The sequence below is a fragment of the Uloborus diversus genome, chromosome 9 (assembly GCF_026930045.1).
Source record: "Uloborus diversus isolate 005 chromosome 9, Udiv.v.3.1, whole genome shotgun sequence".
Lineage (NCBI taxonomy): Eukaryota > Metazoa > Arthropoda > Arachnida > Araneae > Uloboridae > Uloborus > Uloborus diversus.
In genome coordinates this window covers 66,225,779-66,246,980 of record NC_072739.1, presented here as the reverse complement: position 1 = coordinate 66,246,980, position 21,202 = coordinate 66,225,779, and the positions used below count along the sequence as shown (strand labels likewise).

General features: G+C 33.3%; 1 protein-coding gene across 1 annotated transcript in view; it reads left to right on the top strand.

Moving 5' to 3' along the window:
* The window catches only part of LOC129230106 (general transcription factor IIH subunit 4-like), a 98,168-nt gene that overhangs the window by 8,597 nt on the left and 68,369 nt on the right, over positions 1-21,202 (top strand). The window contains exons 3-4 of the mRNA XM_054864507.1: positions 464-568; positions 3,639-3,770. Of these exons, the coding sequence (XP_054720482.1) occupies positions 464-568; positions 3,639-3,770 (237 nt within the window). The remainder of the gene's footprint in view (positions 1-463; positions 569-3,638; positions 3,771-21,202) is intronic.

Here is a 21,202-nt window from a genome sequence, read left to right as displayed (position 1 = left end):
ATTAAGTCTGCTTTTTCCCTTATTGGTAATTTCATGCCTGATATTACCCAAATGTAAAGAAAAGCTAAAATTAATATGCTAGTTTGGTATTTTTATTTTCTGCCAAAATGTGAAGTTAAATTGCCAGGCGAAAGCTGTGCAGTGATTAGTTCTATAGTTAAGGCAAATCTAACCTGGCAGCATCGTAAAAGCTATGCAGATTCTCATCAAAGCATTATAATTCTGCTGGGTTAAGTTTGCCCTAACTATAGGTATATTTCTGTATTTCAGTTTAATAATTTTTACATTGCTATAAAAAAATTAACTGAATTTTATTAATGAATGTGACAAAAATAAAAAGACAGACAGACTGTGTCATGGCTTTTTTTTGCATTGTTAAAGTTAATTAAAATGTATGTTTACTGTTTTGAAATATATTTTATAATTGTTTAATTTTTTGCATTGTTTTTGTTTTTAATTTTAGAGAGCTTCCAACTTTATCAAAGCATTATGTTACCCGCCTTTTGTTCGTGGAGCAACCAGTGCCTCAAGCAGTAATTGGATCTTGGTTAGGGCAGCAATTCGTAAAGTGAGTAGCTTTAGGAGAATACTACAAACACAAAGTGACAACCAGCAACCGCCTCTGACCCAGTTTGGCTCGTTTTTTTCTATGTATGATTCCGCAATAAAGATCGAGTGTCGCAAAAATAGGTTTTTGGCAAAGTGGCAAAAATGGAATTTTAACCAAAAACTTAAATGCGCTTTTTTTTTTTCATATTTTTCTCTCAGCAACTTAATAAAAACATTATTGTATATACTTTGATAAAATTTTAATTTTGGTTTAGTTTGATTTTGGTTAATAATTTTGGTAATTTCTATATTTAAAAAAAAATTAATGTTTTTTAAATTTATATTTAAATAGTTTTTGAACATAGAAACAATGTTTACCAGATGAGATTTTTCTTACTCATGTTTTTCACATTGCAATTTAAAAGTCTTAGAATTTCATTATTTATTATTGTTTCATGTGAATATAAGCTGTGAGGTTATTCTGTAACATTTCATTCAGTTTTATGCACTTTCTAAACTATTTGTCAAGTTTTTATTTTGTACACTTAAGAGTTTAAGCTGAGTTCAAAAGATCTTTAGCAAAAAAGCTAAAATAGAAAAAAAAAAAAACTTTAGCAAAATGTTAAAATATTGAAGAAAGTTCACATATTTTTCTAAATGCCTCAATGAGTTGTTTCTGCTACCTTTGAAAACTAAAGCCAAAGTTCTGCCATGACAGCTTTAAAGGAATAAGTGTGCAGTAGCTATTTTAATTTGAAATAAAAAAAATATATATAATTGTACTTAAGTAATATTAAATTTAAATAATATTAAGTAAAATTAAACTTAAGTAGTTTATTAATTAAGTAGTATTAAAAAATAATAAGCAAGCCAAGAAGCCAGTCACCTTTCTCCCTTTTAGTCACCTTTTGAAATTTTTGTTACTTTTAGTCACCTTTTTGCCCTTTTTGTCTCCTTTCTCATTTTTCTTGAAATGTGCTTTAGGAAAATCTTTTTTTTCTTTAATAATTAAGTTCTTGAAACGTATCTGAATGATAGCTTTAACAGTGAAAATGATTTAAAAAGCACCTTCAAACCAAAGTAGTAAGAAAAAAAAAATTTGAATTCTGAAATTTTGAATTTAAATTATGTTGCTAGAGGACCCTACTCATTGGAGTTATTGTTTCTAGAAACGGCTCCTGTCCCCCCAAGCCTGCCTTTCTTCCTGGGCGGTAATTGTGTATAAATGTGTGTGTGTAGGCGCACGTGTAATGCATGTGTAGGCTTGTGTGTGTGTGTGTGTAGACCTGTGTGTATGTGTGTGAGCGAGTATGCGTGTGTGTAGGACATGGACGCCACCGACCAGGAGAAGCGGGTTCCGGGGGCAGTGCTCAGGGTCACAGGAGCTGGTGGGCGGTGGTGCTGCTGAGGCCCCTGTTGCGAGTTGAAAAAGGAACCACAATGCCAAGGACCGTCAAATGAGAACAATAAGCAATCATGATTGCTCAAAAAGCTGTTTTCTGAAGCTTCTCAGAAACTAAAAAAAGCTCTGGTAAAAAATGACCTAAAAGCAGAAAAAGTAGCTCAAGCTATGCTCAAGGGAGTTAAAAGTATCCAAGCTGAAGAAAAAGTGAAAGAAAAAGAAGAATTAATTCAGAAGATAGTGGTAAAAAGAAAATCAAATGTTATCACATCATTTTGTAGTAAAAAGCCATGAATATAAAGAAATAATACAAATGCAACATTTTTAACCCCTTCAGATTATAACAAAATCCCCACCCTGGGAAAGCAAACTGTTTCTGCATCCTGTAAACATTTCAAATATATATATATATATTTGAATTTAAAGTTATTCTTACTTGTACTACTTTGGATAAACTTTATTTTATTTTATTTTATTTTTATTTTTTTAAGTTTGTTACTATAATTGTTTAATAACTTGATTTAACACTACATTTTATACTTCCCATGGATATGTCATTGAATATTTTTAGAGCTTGCCAAAACAAAAAGAAAAAAAGTACGAATGAACATTTTCAGGCATATTTTCATACTTCAACATTATTTCATTTTTAAATTGTAAGCACTATTATCATTTTGTTACAGTCGAAGATTCTGATTTTTCAAATTTGTTTTCTCAGTTATTCTTTATCGGCAATACTTTGAGTGAATTTTTATGCTTTGTATTTATAAAGAAAAAAGAAAGAATGCTTATAATTTTTCAACAAGCTAAATCTAGCTCCAGTAAAATAAAAATTAAAAAAAAAAAAAAAGGAAAAGAAAAATTAAAAATATGTTTGAATTGCATAAAATATATGTTCAATAAATACATCATCTTGCTTTTTACTTCACAATTTAAGTTTTATTATGTTGATATAAAAAAAAATATTAAGGTTACATAAAGTTTTCACTGAAAGTTTTTTTGAAAATGTCTTAAAATTTTTATTTTGCTACTTCTTGCCCTATAATTTTCATGTTCAAAATTGTGAAGAAGTCTTTTTAAAAAGTATATAGACTATTTTGGTAAAAGTCAGTAAAAAGGAATAATCCTTTTCTGTTTTTTGATTTCTTAAAATTGCTTTTGGTCACCTTTTAGTCACCTTTGTTTTAAAATTTGTTACCTTTTACAAAGGTCATCAGCACTCCAGAGCCTGAATGAGTGGTTGCTTTTTTAGTTTTAAATCAAAATTTTAATTTCATACCTTTTCCCATTGCGGTAACAACTCGAGGTTCACAGCTACAACATCTTCATCCTCTGCCTTCTTCAGCTGTGTATGATCTGATGTCCGAGTTTGCAAAAAAAAAAAAAAAAGCATGAATGATTTCAAACTTACTTTTGAACTGAACCAACATAGTAAATTTGGTATAAGAAGTCACTTTCAGCTTGGTTGTGTGGTTCTTTATGCAGTAAAATTTGATTTGTTGTAGAACTTGCTTTTTACTCTTAAGGCAGTGTGAAAAAATTCTTACACTTGATACAAGTCCTGCAAATATTAATGTTTTTTTTGCATTGTATTGTTTTGTACTATATTTATTTTCATGTGTAAAACTTGTCATCGAAAGTAATGTTTAATGTTTATGGAATAATTTTATTGAACATTTTAATTTAGGCAACATTTAGATGCTGTTGAAGCATTATGTGAGCTTCATATTTACATGGAATATCCTGTTCCTGGTGGTCTACCTGGCTGGATTCTAAATCCTATCTTTAGAAAAAATTTGAAAATTGCTTTACTTGGAGGGTAAGTTCCCACCTCTCTGTCTCATTCTCACCTCAGTTTCTAGTTTGCACACATACTCCTTTGAAAGTCAAAGATCAAAACTGTGAAAATGTTTTTTTTTTTTTTTTGAATTCAAACAATTATAGTTGTTTTGTGTTGTCATTTAAAATTATAATCATATTTCCATGTTCTTTCTTACTCAGTTAAAATGTATCCACACACAAAAAAAAAAAAAAAAAAAAAAAAAAAAAAAAAAATTAGGATAGCTTAGCAAAAAAAAAAAAGAAGCAAAATTTCATGAATTTCTGTTTGTTTTTTATTTTTATCATGTGTTATTTTCAATCATCCTTAAATGTATGTTGGGTTTATTTTTAAAGAAAAAAAAAGATGAACAAATGGTAGATGAGAAGGACTATTACCCTTGGCACTTTAATTAAAGAATCATTTTCTTTTGCTGTTCTGGGTAATGTCTGAGCAAAAGTTTCCAGGCTTTGTAAATTTTACGACCAGCAAAGGACGATGATCTTATTTTTTTACCAATACTTTGAACTGAAATTTCTGGGCCTAATTTGGAAGTGAGTACAGTGTAGATTAAAAATTAAAGAGGAGCTTACCTTGTTTTTTGAATGTGACATGACCAAAATGGACTTCAGAATCCTCCCCCCCCCCAAAAAAAAAAGCCTTTTGTTTTTTTTAACTCTTGTTCCTCTCTTCTCTACTCTGTTTCTCAAAACCATAACCTCTGAACGTGGTAAAGGTCCTTGCCAAGCAAAAATCACCAATAGAGGAACTATTTCAGAAGCGGCGATGTGCTAAGTATGGCCCGACAACGTACAATAAAATGCATGCTGATCCCTTTGCCCTAACATATTAGAAAAAACCCCAACCAAAATGAGGGCTTGAGGAACTTTCAGGTAACCCCTATTTCTTTGAGTTCTATTTGGATACTGGAGGAGGGTGCGTTAAGGTTGCAAATGACGGTCAAACATATTTTTGCAGCTTATTATTGCTAGTTTAGTTTGGTTAGAAAGAAAGGGAAAATTAAGAAAGGTTAAAACTTCTTGGGTTGTATAGGGGTGCTTGTGTTTTGCCATTATGTTTCAAAAAATATTTTTTGTGTATTTTCAAAGATTTTCAAACTGTTGCTAAATTTTCACAAAATAGGTACATCTGAAATTTTTTTTTTTTTTTTTAAATTACGCCCACCGTTGTTCTTTCAAACGTAAGGCGTCTTGCTGTGCAGTATAACAATGAAGTGGCTTCAAAGGGTGTTAGGGCCTGGAAGTCATCACAATTATGAATATCATGAAAAGAGGAGCAACTATAAAGATGTTCCCCTGTCATTGGAGAAGTCCCCTCACTGAGCACACAGAGAGGTGAATCTGCCAGGTTAAGATTTTATGTAAATGGGCCTGTAGATAGTCATGACCAGTAATGGTTCGGAAAGAGGCAACTCCCAGGGCTCTGGGAAGGAGAGAAAGGCGCGTACGCTGTTCATCATCCAGAAGGCAAGCCCAGGGCTTTCCGTCAGCTTTGTTCCTCAGGGCAGAGACTGTAGCATGTTGGATTTTGCTTGCGAGAAGTGGCTTAGCGTTTCTAAGAGGAACCGGGCAAGAAGGTGGATGCAGGGACGCAGCCTCTTTAGTCAAGATGTCCGTTCGTTCATTTCCATAAATGCCACAATATCCTGGGATTCACTGGAAGATAACCTCTCTTCCGGAACGCAAAAGAGAGTCAATGGATTTTTTAGACTCAAGCTCAAGTTCTGTAGGATATAGATTGTAATCGGTAATGGTCTGAATCGCAGTCTGAGAATGAACAAAGAGAACAATATTTTGTTTAGCTGGTTCTCCAATAGATCTGATGGCCATAAAAATTGCATTCATTTCTCCATCGAAGTTATCCGCCCAAGTGTCGAGAGGCTCCTGAAGACTAAAATGTTTGGAGTAGGCACCGACACCTGCTTTACCAGCTGAAGGAGTGGCCGATCCATCAGTATAAACCCTAAACCAATCCTGATCAGGGTACCTCTCGTGTATTGTGGCCAAAGCAATGGAGTACATCTCAGTCTGATGAGAATCTGATTTCTTGACAGGCTGTACCAGATCAAAGCTAGCGGCAACATGTCTCAGAAGGCCAGTATAAGAAGATGATCTATAGATGCCGAGTCTGGAGTTGAAGACCTCAAAGGCCTCTGCAAGTCTTTGGCACTGAAAAAGAAAAGAATGTTGAGATTTTAGTCTAGTATGCGGAAGGATGTAATCAGGCCAGAAATGCTCTTTTCTCAATCTTTCAGCGAGAGAAAGGAAAGCCTTGATTCGTCTGTCAGTTAAATTAAAAATTTTTGTCTGTAGCTGCATAGCAGGAATATTGGTGGACACCGCAGCACCATTGATGAGTCTTAGTGCTTTATTTTGAACGAGGTCGAGTTTTGAAAGTGTGCTGTCAGAGGCAGTAATAAGGACCTCTGAGCCATAATCCAATACAGGCTTAATGTAAGATGTAAAGGTGGATGTAAGAACACTTTGAGAAGAACCCCACTTTATTCCAGCAAGACATTTCAATAGGCAAAGGCGGTCCACCACTCTGTCAGTCACTTGTTCAATGTACTTATTCCAAGTTAGTCTGTTATCAAGAGTTATGCCTAGGTAGGTAGCACAATCAGTCCGAGTTAATGCACTGTTTTTGTACATCAGGTCAACAGTAAAACGTTTTGGTACTAAGTGTAAAGAGTTCAAAATTTGTCTTTTCCGGGTTTACTTTGAACTCATTGTCCAGGGTCCAGGTTGTCAGAGCCTCTAAAGCCAAATTTAGTGTTTTCTCCAACATAGAGATGTCAGAGCCAGTGGACCAGATAACAAGATCATCAGCATACAACAGCAACTCAGTCTCTGGAACACTATTTTTAACAAAACTCAAAAGGTCATTTACCATGATGTTAAAAAGGACAGGACTCAAAACTGAGCCCTGAGGGAGGCCCTGCCTGGTTTGACCAAAACCTGAATGAAAGTTACCATATTTCACGTTTAAGAGTCTCTGTGAAAGAAAGTCCTTTATCCATTTAAAAAGATTTCCATGCACTTTCATGTGAAGTAGCTTCTTAAGTAGCCTTTTCCTCCAAATACGGTCGAAGGCCGATTTAAAATCGACGAAGACGGCAAGAGTACTTTGTTTCCTCTGAAAACCATCCTTTGTATGTTGCGTAAGTTGAACAATTTGTTCAGTCGTAATATATCTGTAAAAAAATTATGGTGATGTTATGATGAAAATTTGTGTATACAACAACATGACGAAAGGTGTATTAAAAATTAGCCAAATAAATTGAATGTATAGTGGATAGTCATAGCGTTGTGACACATCAATTATTTTTGGAATTTAAATTCCCATCAAAATATTAAATCATTAACCATCATATTTGAAACTCTGAGGCAATTAACTTACCATTTTACAACAATTTATTAAATTTTAACTTGGATATATAATTGACATGATCTTCACATTTAGCACATAATAGGAACTCATTAATAACAGATTCGAATCATTAATATCAATGCATTTCTAAATCGCGAAGTTGAGATGCGACGATGACAACTTTTTTCACTCAATAATTTCACCGTCACAAATTATGCATATTTACTCTTCTGCGTGGCGGAGTAGCAGGGTTGGCAGGTTTCTGCCGAGAAGGTAAAAACCACTGGTAGAAACCGGTTAAAACTGGCATGGCAAAAACCCCTTTCTGCCACATTTATGGCAGAAACTGGCAGAAACTCAAAAAATGACATAAATGCAACTCCTGACATACAACAGAAAATGTATAAGAAAAATAATTAAATATTAACCCAAATACAATTTATTTACAACACTATCACCATTCAAAATCAAATTTTACATTGTTTTCCCACTGCAGCAGCCTGTAACAAAATAAAAGTTTTGACGCTGTTTCTAAACCTAACCAATTTCCCAATTTGTTGTGCACAAAGGAGAAATTTGAGAAGATTCTTTCAATCCCAGCAGAACTAGCTGGCATTATCCTCAAAGAACAAGCAAGATTCACATAACTTTCATCTATAGCACATTTTTTCAAACTGGACCACCATGCGGTATTTGGAGTAGTTGTTACGTGATTGGAAAAATAGGTTTTGGGAAAAGGGGCCGATTTGTTTTGTAAAGCAATGGTATAAGGTACATAATCAGGGTTAATATTTGTGAGTAAAGTGCATGCACTTTCTTCTTGATTACATGATAAATTTACTCCCAAATACTTTGGATGGAGCATATAGGAGAGTAAATGATTATCAGTAACTGCTTGATTAAGCTCTTTGAGAATAGCTTTGTTCAGTTATATTAATTGTAAAATGAGAAGTTCTTGAATTTTAGAGTTTAATGAAATAAAACGAATCTGTATTTATTTAAATATTTGATATATATATATATAACACTTTATATTAAATGCAAACAAAATAATTATAAACAACAAACTGAAAAATTTGTTACGACATTACAAGGCTAAAATTTCTAACACATAGCAATTTCAACTATGATAAATTTTACTTTGCTTTGGAAATGTCAGTTTTGTTATTTAACATATTTTTACACTAATTATTAAATAACTATTATATTAAGTTTTTGCAATGACGAAATGGAGTTATATTTTTTATTTTACTTAATTGCCTGTCATTAAGTAATTACTAGAGCTATTCAAAGCGTTTTCTAGTTTTTGCCAGTTTCTACCAGTTTCTGCCGGTTTTTACCGGTTATAACCAGTTTCTGCCACTGGCAGGGCAAAAACAAGTTTCTGCCGGCAAAAAGCCAACCCTGCGGAGTAGAGGTAATCAGTAGTTTTATCACGAAAACAGTCTGTAGATAAAAAAATGGTGAATATTTCTCTTAGTTCCTATGAACTACGAAGCACACACTTCCTGATGATTCGGCTGAATGCGTTGGGATTTTTGTTGAACAAGCCGCGAGATATTTTTCATTTTATCTTCATTTGGTTGAGTTCAACAAAAACGAAATAGGTGTTTCCTTTCCTATTACACAATGCAGTTCAGTTGCAATTTTTCTTCCAAATGAGCCGGAATGCAGAACAAATGAGCATGGAGTCCATGTTGAAGCCGGTAAATTTCAGGATGAGGAGGAATGCGATTAGAGATGAAACTATATTACATAATGCAGTTCTTGGTTACGACATATTTCTTGGGTAAATTTCATTTGTGATTAAACACTGTTACCGTAATATTTTATAGTATCACAGTATATTTTTTTCTTTTTCTCCTATGTCGGCTCCAGCCATTTTTGCACAACTTTGGGGAAGAACGCTTTTTTGAGAGCATCTTGAATGTAAAAAGTTCAACCGCCAACTGAACAGATAAATCAGCTCAGCAAACAAAACGGCAAGGTGACGCTACAGCTCAAATTATCCAATCGGATATCACGCATTCAATTCTGACAGTTTTCCACACCCTATTCCTGACGTCATTTTAGATCATCATCTTTCCGTTATGTAATACACAACACACGCAAGCTGGTGCTGCCATCTAGTTACATTTATGGAGTGTTAAAGATCAAAAAATATAATATAAAAATGAGATCTTTAAAATCTCCACCCCCTCCAGGGAAAAATTTAAAACAATAGTAAAAATTCATGAACAGCCCTGATCATAGAAAATAAACATATAAGACAAAAATAATAATGGTAAGTTGATTTGTTTCATTGATCAACAGGGAAAACGTCAAATCTCAAAAATAGTTATGCATGATAAAACAGTTGCAAAAAAAAAAATGTCAAAGCCAGTATAAAAAAAATTTTTTTTTTTTTCTTTTTTTTTTTTTAACCCTAATCCTGTCACAACAATCGTATGTTCCCCAAAAACTTCTATGCAAAATCACATAAAAAGAACCTGCAATACTAGTTTAAAAATTCCCCAAGTTAGCTAGGCTCAAGAAATGAAAAACAATTAAAGCAAGAATATATCAGGTAGCTAGTCTGACATAAAGATCAAAATGTGAATTGCACAATTTTCATGAAGAAGCATAGCATTGCACACACAAAAACAAAAATGAAAAAACAAATATCCTTAACTGGCTGGAAAAATTTTACTCGCATGTAATTTAATACTCTTATCACTAATATTTTCACTTCTTACAAGGTAGTTGTCATTTCTAAAAATTCTTTCAATGATGTATGGTCCTTTATATTTAGGCATTAAAACACCAGGATTATTCAGGTTTTTTATAAACACTTTGTCATTTATTTGAAATTTGGGAATTGACCTCCCTTTTAACTGTTTCTCGTGCTGTTTAAAATACCTATCCTCATTTTCAGCAACCAATTCTTTATTGCTTTCAGCACATTTTGTCATTTCTTGGGCATATAATTCATAATGAGAGACAAGTTCAGGATCAGAAAAGGCATGCATGGGAATATTGATGTTTCGACCGAGGAATAGCTCGGCAGGCGAAAACCCAGTAACACCATGCTTGCTAGCATTATAATGCAATTTGAAAAGAGGTAATTTTTGTGACCACTGAGATGTGTTTTCTGAAAGTGATGCAACCGATTCTTTGAGAATTCTGTGGCAGCGTTCGATGGTTGAATTGCCCTGTGGGAAATACAATGATGATTTCCTATGTTCAATATTTAAACTTGAAAAAAAAGTTCAATTTCCTTTGAAATTAAATTAGGACCATTGTCGGTTAAAATAATTTTGGGAACCCCATAGGAAGAAAAATAGTCGTTCAAACATCTTATTATGGATGAAGATGAAGTGTTTGCCAAACTATAGGTTTGCAAAAATCTGGAATAGTTGTCTACGATTGTAAATATAAAAAATTTATTATCGACACTCCGACATAATTTTCCTACCAAATCACAAGATAGAAATGAACCAGGAGAAAGATCCTTCTTTGAAATAAACCTAGGAATGGTTTTGTCACGTTTGGGCTTATTCGCAAGACATTTTTGACATGAACGACAAAATTTTTTAACTGCAGCAAACATTGATGGAAAAAAATATAAACGTTGAAGAAAATTGTAAGTTTTCTGGGCTGCGAAATGTGGAAGGTGAGCATTTTCGATAGCTGCGTTACGTAAACTAACAGGTATATAAATTCTTTTGAATTTTTGAATTTTACCTTTCTTTTTAACATTTATAATTTTATGCAAAATTTTATCGTCATCAAAACAAAATGTTTCAGAAATGGTTTTGTCATTATTCTGAAGCTTTTCAATAATTTCTAAAACTTCGCTATCTTTCTGTTGTTCCTTAAAAATAGTTGCCTTAGACAAGTTATGCTGAGGCTGAAAAAGATTCATGCTGTTAACAGCAAATTCATTTTCCTCACAAACACGGCTTAAAAAATCAGCAGGATTTGAAAATCCAGGCAAAAAGGTTGTCTCGTAAGTAAATTCATCCAAGAATAATAACTACCTACAAACAACATCAGGTTGTTTTTCAAGATGAATAAAATTACTCAAACTTTTAGCGTCACAAAATACAGTGAACTTAGTACCATATAAAATTTCTCTGAAATGTTTAATCGAAGAATAAATTGCGAATAATTCTCGTCTAATTGATGGATATTTAGATTCAGACGGAGATAATTTTTTAGAGAAAAATTCAATAGGAAAAAATTGATCATTTACTTTTTGCATAAGTATAGCCGAAATGGCAATTTTACTTGCATCAGTGACTAAAAATAAGGGTGTGTCATTAACAAGATTTTTCAAAGTAGGTTTATTCAAAATAATATCTTGTATTTTCTCAAAAGCATCCTGACAATCATTAGACCAAAAAAATGGGGTGTTTTTCTTCGTTAAATTGACGATGGGAGAAACAATCTCTGCATAGTTGAAAATTAAGTGCCTGAAATAGTTGGTCATGCCTAAAAATGTTTGCACTTGTGTGACATTTTTTGGGATGGGAAATTTATTCACTTTGTTAATATTCTTCTCTGAAGGAGAAAAACCATTGCAGTCAATGTTGAATCCTAAATAGGTAATGGAAGGTTTACATAACTGTAGTTTGGCTGGGTCAAGTGTTAAATTAAAAAGCCGCAGCCTATCAAAAACTTTCTGTAAGATAACGATGAGCTCTTCGAAAGAATCTGCAGCTAAAACGATGTCATCCAAGAAAAATTGCAAATTAGGTCCTTTCAAACAGTTTAAACAATTACCCAAAAGAGAACAAAAATACGACCCTGAATTTCTAGCTCCAAAAGGTAATCTCTTAGGCTGAAAGTTACCAAGTTCGGAACAAAATGCTAACTTTTCCCTGTCTTCGGGTTTAAGTAAAATCTGGAAAAATGCTGCCTTCAAATCTAGTACACAGTAAAGTTTTTTGCCTGCTATATTTTGTACAATATCTGAGATTTTTGGCAAACAAATTTTGTACGGTTCGGTGATTGCATTTAAAAGTCTGTAGTCAATTACCATCCTAAATTTAGGTTTGGCATTTGGATCATCTGATTTACCTTTTTTGACGAAAAGAGTTGGAAACGAATAGTTTGAAAATGACTCCTCAATTAAGTCTGCATCTAACAACTTTTTAATTTCCTGTTCAGCAAATTGTTTTGCAATTCTAGGCAGAGGATAAGCTTTACTTTGTAATGCAAATGAGTGTAAAAGTTTTAAATGGGGTTTAATGAAATCGCTTGAACCAAGCGTTAAATAATTCTTCGAAAAAACATGATAATTATCCATTAATACTTTAATTATTTTGTTTTTATCTTTCTCACTCAAATGTTCCAAATCAAAGTCTGTAGGTAAAAGTTCCTTCTTTCTTAAATTTAAAATTTCCTCAAGAGTCAAATTGTTAACTTGGAAATTTTCAGACTCAAAAGGCTGTTCGAAATCATTTTTAGAAATTTCCTGAACAGTCCCTAAGTTTTGATCCTTTTGGATAATTAATTCCTTGTCTGAGTCATTGTCAATAATTATGAAAATCCCACTAGCATTTTTCGCAGAGTGGATTGAAGAATTGATAACACATTTAGATTTAATACTACCAGGAGAAAAAAGAATTAATTCGGCATTGCTGATTTGATGCGGAATGTTCATTTTTATGATCTCAAAAGATTTAGGCTTGATTTTGAAATTAAGAGAAGCTTTAACTTTAAACAATTCTGTCGAACAACTAAGATTTTCCTTTTCCTTAACTATATTGGTGGTTGAGATTGAATTTGCCTGTTTAATCTGCTCATTAGGTGAGACAGTAATAAAATCTAATTTGGTTTTATCAGTAATGATTCTCTTATTAACAGAATCCAAAACAATTTTGTTTCGATGAAAAAAGTCATATCCCAGTATAAACTGATAATTTGCATTCCAATCAAAATTTGTAGTGAAAAACATATTTGAAAACCACTTGCCCTGGATTTTAAATTTCATCTCAACAGCTGAAGTACAATTTAAAGTTTGGTTGTTTACCGTCTTAATTTTAATTCCCCTAGAAACATAGTTAACTTTCATCTCATCTTTAATTTGATCTATAACTGAATGTTGACACACCGAAATATTTTCCCCCGAGTCCAGCAACGCATGGTAATTAGCCTTTTTAAATGAAATTTGAATAATTGGTAAAGAATTATCAGAATTTGTGCAAGACATGAGTACTTTTGAGTGCGAAAAAATATTATCAGTAGCCTGATGGTCATTAGAATCAGTTCCCAAAGTTATCATACCATGCACAATTTCAGAATTTTCATTCTTATCAGAAAAAAATAAATTGTCTTGAATGCGTTTTGTTGTCTCTCCAAATGAATTCATCAATTTTGGATCAAGCCACCGTTCAGTTTCGTAAACAAAATTGTGGGTCTCCGACATATTTTGATGGCTATTATTTCTTCGAAAACCCCCCACTAGTTTAAATGTTGATTGTTTTGACCGGCCCTGCTGTATGGTTTGGAATTATGCCCCCTTTGCCTATTATTGAACCCCCCATGTCTTGACCGAGTGCCCCTAACATTGTGAAAAGGACGACCCCTAGCATTGCCAGGAAAGTACCAGCATTGAGTAGTAATGTGGCTTTTTCCACAGATATGGCATTGTACATTTTGAAAAATTCTCTGATTCTGGGAATTGGATGGCATATTTTGAAAATTGTTTGTATTCTGTTGGGGTTGGCTGTATTGCAAGGCATTTACATCAAAATTAAACGAGGAAGCCTTCTCATTTAAACCCTTCGCACTTTTCAGATTTTTAATTGTTTCAGTTAGTTCAGCTATTTTCTTATTTGTCTCATCCTGACTTTGTAACAACATATTAATTTCTAACTGAGAATTCTGAAAATTGTCAACGTTGTTTAGAGCAATCTCTACATTTTTTGCTATTTTAATGGCTTGTTTAAAAGTGTTCGCCCCCTGTTTTTGTGTTTCGATTCTAATGTCAGGTCTTAATGCATCTAGGAATTTGGACAATTTTGACTTTTCGACTAATTCCAATAAATCTTTTTCCTGGTTGTTTTTAGGATTAAGGAATTTGTCAGCTGCCCTACTAATTACTTCGCTCAACTGGGTTACTGACTGCCCTTGCCTTTGCGAAATGTTGAAAAATTCCTTTTGAGCATTCTCAAAAGAAGTAGCACATGTGAATTTACGTTTCAATTCAGTGGCAATATCAGCAAAAGTTGCATCAGCATTCTTTTGCAAAAAAACAGAAATAAATTCATGAGCATTGTTACGCAATCTCAATTTCAAAATTATTAATTTCTTCGTTGAAGACCATTTCTCAAGTTCAGCCACTTCAGAAATCGAGTCTAAAAATTGTGTAACATTTTCTGAAGTTTCACCAGAAAAAGTTGGAATGAGCGATAATAATGAATTTGCCATTCTGAATTGAGACGCCCGAAATTTTTCAAAAATATACAAAAATATAAATATGCAAGTTGAAATTATACCAAAAAAATATAATAAATCATGCACATGATTATAGCATCAAATAGATCATAAAAACACAAAAATGCAAAATAAAACATGCCGATTAAGTAATTTCACCATTGATCAATGAAATTTAAGTTTTTTAAACACCAAGTTCTCAACCCACATTTTAACTAAGTTTTTCGTCACGGCACCAAAAATGTAAAAAAATTATGGTGATGTTATGATGAAAATTTGTGTATACAACAACATGACGAAAGGTGTATTAAAAATTAGCCAAATAAATTGAATGTATAGTGGATAGTCATAGCGTTGTGACACATCAATTATTTTTGGAATTTAAATTCCCATCAAAATATTAAATCATTAACCATCATATTTGAAACTCTGAGGCAATTAACTTACCATTTTACAACAATTTATTAAATTTTAACTTGGATATATAATTGACATGATCTTCACATTTAGCACATAATAGGAACTCATTAATAACAGATTCGAATCATTAATATCAATGCATTTCTAAATCGCGAAGTTGAGATGCGACGATCACAACTTTTTTCACTCAATAATTTCACCGTCACAAATTATGCATATTTACTCTTCTGCGTGGCGGAGTAGAGGTAATCAGTAGTTTTATCACGAAAACAGTCTGTAGATAAAAAAATGGTGAATATTTCTCTTAGTTCCTATGAACTACGAAGCACACACTTCCTGATGATTCGGCTGAATGCGTTGGGATTTTTGTTGAACAAGCCGCGAGATATTTTTCATTTTATCTTCATTCGGTTGAGTTCAACAAAAACGAAATAGGTGTTTCCTTTCCTATTACACAATGCAGTTCAGTTGCAATTTTTCTTCCAAATGAGCCGGAATGCAGAACAAATGAGCATGGAGTCCATGTTGAAGCCGGTAAATTTCAGGATGAGGAGGAATGCGATTAGAGATGAAAATATATTACATAATGCAGTTCTTGGTTACGACATATTACTTGGGTAAATTTCATTTGTGATTAAACACTGTTACCGTAATATTTTATAGTATCACAGTATATTTTTTTCTTTTTCTCCTATGTCGGCTCCAGCCATTTTTGCACAACTTTGGGGAAGGACGCTTTTTTGAGAGCATCTTGAATGTAAAAAGTTCAACCGCCAACTGAACAGATAAATCAGCTCAGCAAACAAAACGGCAAGGTGACGCTACAGCTCAAATTATCCAATCGGATATCACGCATTCAATTCTGACAGTTTTCCACACCCTATTCCTGACGTCATTTTAGATCATCATCTTTCCGTTATGTAATACACAACACACGCAAGCTGGTGCTGCCATCTAGTTACATTTATGGAGTGTTAAAGATCAAAAAATATAATATAAAAATGAGATCTTTAGCAATATCCTCGTCTGAAACCAGCCTGTCTCTCAGAGATATGGCCACTGTGGTTCAAAAAGTACTGAAGTCGATCAACGATCCTTCTTTCGGTTAATTTACTAAGGATGCAGGTCAAGGAAATGGGCCTAAAATTCTGTATGTCAGTCGGATCTTTTCTAGGTTTTAAGATAGGTACAACATCAGCCTTTCTCCAGAGGCTTGGGAAAGTGCCGCCCCATGTTTTATTTATAAAATTTAAAACTGTTTGTTTAGCTTTAAGGCAAAGCTCCAAAACAAATTCAGGGAGGATGCCATCAGGACCAGCACTTTTTCCTCTTGACATGCAGTTTAGTCCTCTTTTAAATTCCAAAAAAGTAAAAGGCGAAGAGAAAGGGCTATTCCATGCTTGTTCAACCCCAGAGGGGATAATTTCCCCCCTCATAATCCTAATCGGTGGGTTAAAATTACTAATCTTGCGGTAAAATTTCAAGAAAGCCTTAGCAATATCTTGCTCTGAGGTCAAAGTTCTTGTGCCAATCTTCAAAGGTTGTTTGCAAGGCTGTGTGCGTTTACCATTTAATGCAGATAAAAATCTGAAGGCCTTTGGTCCGTCTTTTCAGTAGTTCATGCCCTCTAGAACCTGCCAAAAGATGAGCATTTTGCTCTTAGAATCTCTTTCTTCAAACTAGCTTGGCTTTTTCTTAAACCAATACAATCCTCCATAAGGCCAGTAGATTCCGCTTTAGCTCTTGTTCTGTCTTTATCTTCTTTAAGGTCTTGAAACTTATCATTCCAAAAAGGTTTAGCAATTTTAATACGACCCCTAGGGACACAAACATTGGCACACACCAAAATTGTGAAAACAATCTGGTCGAGGGCCTTATCAATATTTTCATTCAAAGGACAGTTTCCCAAAAGAGAATCTGTTAACTCTGCATATTGCTCCCAGTTTGCCTTTTTTAAGTTCCAACGAGTAATTCTGGGGTCACCAGTCAGTTTTGGCTCAGTGATAATCACAGAAAGGATTTTATGACCAACACCACCAGGGGCCTTAATAAGGTCATGTTTTATCATAGATATTAGGTGTGGATGAGCCAGCAATAAATCCGGATGAGAAGAATTTCCTCCGTATGAGAGGAAAGTTGGCAAGGCCTTTGAGTTTTCAATAAAAACAATTTGATTTGTGTCAATAAAATCTTCAACTAAATTGCCAATAGGGCAATTTTGGTCGTAACCCCATCTGGTGGAATGGGCATTAAAATCACCTAAAATGATGGAGCATCTGTTCCAGTCAACAATGAGAGAGTTCAAATCAGGTTTATTGCGAGGAGGATTGTAAACAAAGGAAATATGAAAACCTATGTTATTTTTCCACACTCTTAGTTCAAACGCTTCCAGAAAATCTAAAGATGTCATAGTGTGCTTAATCAAAGGCTCTGCAATGAGAGTGTCCTTAACAAACGACAATTCCAGATGCGATTTGACGAGAACGCTTAAGAGAATATGATTTATAATTTTTCATTGGAAAAGATTCCAGTTTGTCAGCAGAACGGCCACTTTCAGCAATACTAATTGCATCAGGTCTTTCAGCAAAAATAATATTTTTTAGTTCAGAGAACTTGTCAATGGTAAGTCCACTGGTATTCCAAAAAAGAACATTAAGACCAGCGTTGTCCTTGCCCTTAAAAGGACATTTTTAAATAGGATTTTTGTAAACCTCCATGAAGCCTTTAGATTAGATAAACAGGATCAGCAAGAGAGATGGCGAAGGCTGTTGCAGATTTTGTGTTACCCAGGGTGCGCAACGAGGAGGCCTGCTACACTACACCCCTGAAAAAATATAGCTGATAAATGTACTGCTGATTAAGTAATTGCCCTGATATTGCTATGCCTTGAAGTACATTGAAAAACTCTAGATTAGACTTCTATAGTAGAGGAGTGACATCGTTATCAATGCAACAACATTCACGAAACATCAATGTTAAGCAATAATTTCATTAATAGGTTAGCCAAATAAAATTTTAAAAATTTTCCAATGCACCAATTTTAAATATTAATAAATATCTTTTTGGGCTTAGGGGTCATACTCTCACAGCTTATTACTATAAAACTATTGGTCCTATTTTAAGAATTTTGACACTTGCCCAAACTCTTGTTTTTACCATTTTTTGTATCTATTCCTCTTTTCTCCATACATGTTTTTTTTTCCCCTGTTAGTACAATAAATTGTATTCGAAGTATAAGGCTTACGTATTTTTATTAAGCATGGAATTCTAATTTTTACCTGAAAGTAAATTTTAATTGTGTAAGAAAATAACTATGTGAGAAGGAGGTTTGACATCATTTGGAGTGAAACTTTTCCAGGTTTTTATAATTTACAAATACCAAAATTACCGGTTTTTTTAATTGGTTAGTCCCGAATTCCAATAAGAAAAACCTTTTTATCGATATGCCAAAATTTATTTTTTGGGCATCCAAAATGGCCATTATTAAAGGTGTTTGTCTCCTTTTGTGTCCTAATTATGCTTGCAGGGTTTTTCAGGGTTTTGGAATCTAAATTAAGTACCCCCCCCCCCCATCCCATTTTTCTGGCTGCCATTTTATTTCCCACTTTCTCAAGCCCTGCACTTAAATACCCCTTTCCTATTTAATGTTTTTCAAGGTCATGCTGTTAGTTGCTTCAACCAGGGGTGAAAGTTTTCAGTCTTTTGACGGATTTCCGTCATTTAAAAAAAAAATTGAAACAGAGCGAGAGATGGAACAAGATAGGAGTTAAAAAGAGTATATAATCAGTAAATGAATTAAATATGAAAAGTTGAGTGTTTTTTACATTTATTTCTTATTTTATGATCATATTTTATACAAATGGCTACTTATTATAGTGATTGAAAAAAAAAACCTATGAAATTAAATTATTTCTCAAAATTTTATTTCAAATAATCTTAAATTTTTAATTGTTTTAGTTGCTTTTGAACACTTTTTCTAGTAGATAAGTTTGTTCTCTTTTTTATTAAGTGCTGTATTTAGTCCCTTTACATACTTGGGGGTAAACCAATTTAGGAGGCCGAAATTTTAGTGTTTTTCATTATTTTTTTTAACAGGAAAGAAGTAATCAGAATTTCTTTAAACTTGGAAAAAATTTTCACGTTTTGAAGTACAACTTGTAATTTTTTCAAGTCATTTCCACGAGAATTAGTGGAGTTAAAAACTGCTGTCTATGGGCAATCGCCGTCAGAGCTTCTTGCTGGAGGTCATTACCGAAGCCACAATTTTTGTCTGTAATCATTTCAATCTTTCTTTCTCGTTAACTACAGATTTCCCTACAATATGATGTTTAATACCCCACAATATCATTACATTGTAGGGTAAGGGAGGGTTGTAGTACATTGTTCATTCCCTAAAATAATGATGTTCTCTACAATGTGATTTAAAAAGTTGAAAATTGCACGTTTTTGAGCAGGGTTCCCACAGGTCCTCTAAAGCCCCTGTGAAGGCCCTATTTTCAAGTATTGTTTGTAGAGGCCCCTCTAAAAACCATATTTAATCGTCAAAAGCCCTAAAAATTAATCAAAGGCCATATTTTTTGCATTTGGCAAACCCTTCGACCTTTAATAAACGGTAAAGACATTTGCTAAAAAGCTACAACCTAATAAACTGATAATTTGTAACATAAAAGATTTCACAAAGAATTTTGCTATTTACATACATGCTCATTGTTAAAAAAGCATATGATTTGGTTATAAAGACACAGGTCACTTTCTTGAAGTTTCGACGAGTGATCTTATAGCGAGGTCCGACTGTATAACTGTATGTTTCTATGTATGTGTGTTTATAAGCAAAACTCTTCCCACCTCGAAAAGTTTCTTGTTGCGACACTGACGTGAAGTGGTCCTATATAGTTAAAAATGTGCTTTAAAAAAGGCCATATAAAAGCCCTATTTTTTAATCTGCTGGAAGAGTGGAAACCTTGTTATTTACAATGTTATGTTTTTGTACCATTTTTTCACATTTCTTGCACAAAAAATATTTTTATTAATAATCTCATCAAAGAGTTAGGTTCACATAAAGTATAATTGACAAAGAGTATTCACACAAATTTTCAGAAAAATTTGCTAAAAACTCTTTGAGCTAGAAGTCCCACCAGTTATAAAAGGGCAGTTTTTAAAAGGTAGGAGCAAACACAGACCTCAACTTTGAAGCTTCAACACCAAATAACTTTCATTTTAATTAACTCAAAAATTTTTTAGTTAAATTATAATAATGTATAGAGACAGGAATTGACATAAATTATGGAAAAGATGCTCTTCAAATGCCCTTAAAAAAATATTTTCTTTGCTAAAAGGCACAATTTTGGACATACTAAAACGTTAACTGAGCAAATGTACCATTAAAAAAAATTTTTTTTAAATTATTTCCATACGTTTAAAAAAAAAATTAAAGGTATGAATCTTACACTAAATAATTTTTTGTTAATATTTTACACAAATAACGAAAGTAAAGACAGATTATTTACTTTGTAAACGATTGTAGAAAAAAGTAAGTTTGAAATTTGATGCATGTCCAAAAGCTACGATCTTTACAATGCTATTATTTAAGAACTAAGTATATGATGTTTTCGTTTTAAAGGTATTTATCGATCCTCAGAATCAATTTTTAATTGTTTAAAAGTGTTTTCATAAGCTTTTATGCAGTATCTTAGAAGAAAAGTAATTTTTCTTTAACATACATGTGAGATGTCCAAATAGCGTTACGATCTTGACGCCGATAATTCTGTCCATTTATTCATAATTTTTGATGATCCACTGTCTTCTAGCCTCAATAAAAAAGGTTATTATAATGTTATCTTTTTAATCCATTGGTATTTTACATAATTAATACGTTACACATTGAACAGTACATAAATTACAGTTTAAACATGGCTGGTTATGATCGTAATGAAAGACATTTTGCGCTCAAATCGCCAAGCAAACCTCCATTGGCGACAACACACTTTACGAAAAGCTAAAGGTTACCAGAGAGGAATTCCAGTTTGACAGATGTAGTTACGGCAGTTTGTCGTCAGCTGCACCAGTTTTGGCGACTTTATCACCTGTGCTAACATTCCCCCCCCCCCCCCCCCCTCTTTTATTATTTTAGGATTTTTTTTTCTCTTCTTTCTTTTGGAAACATAATTTAATGATCTCGAAATAGAAATACGAATTTCTTT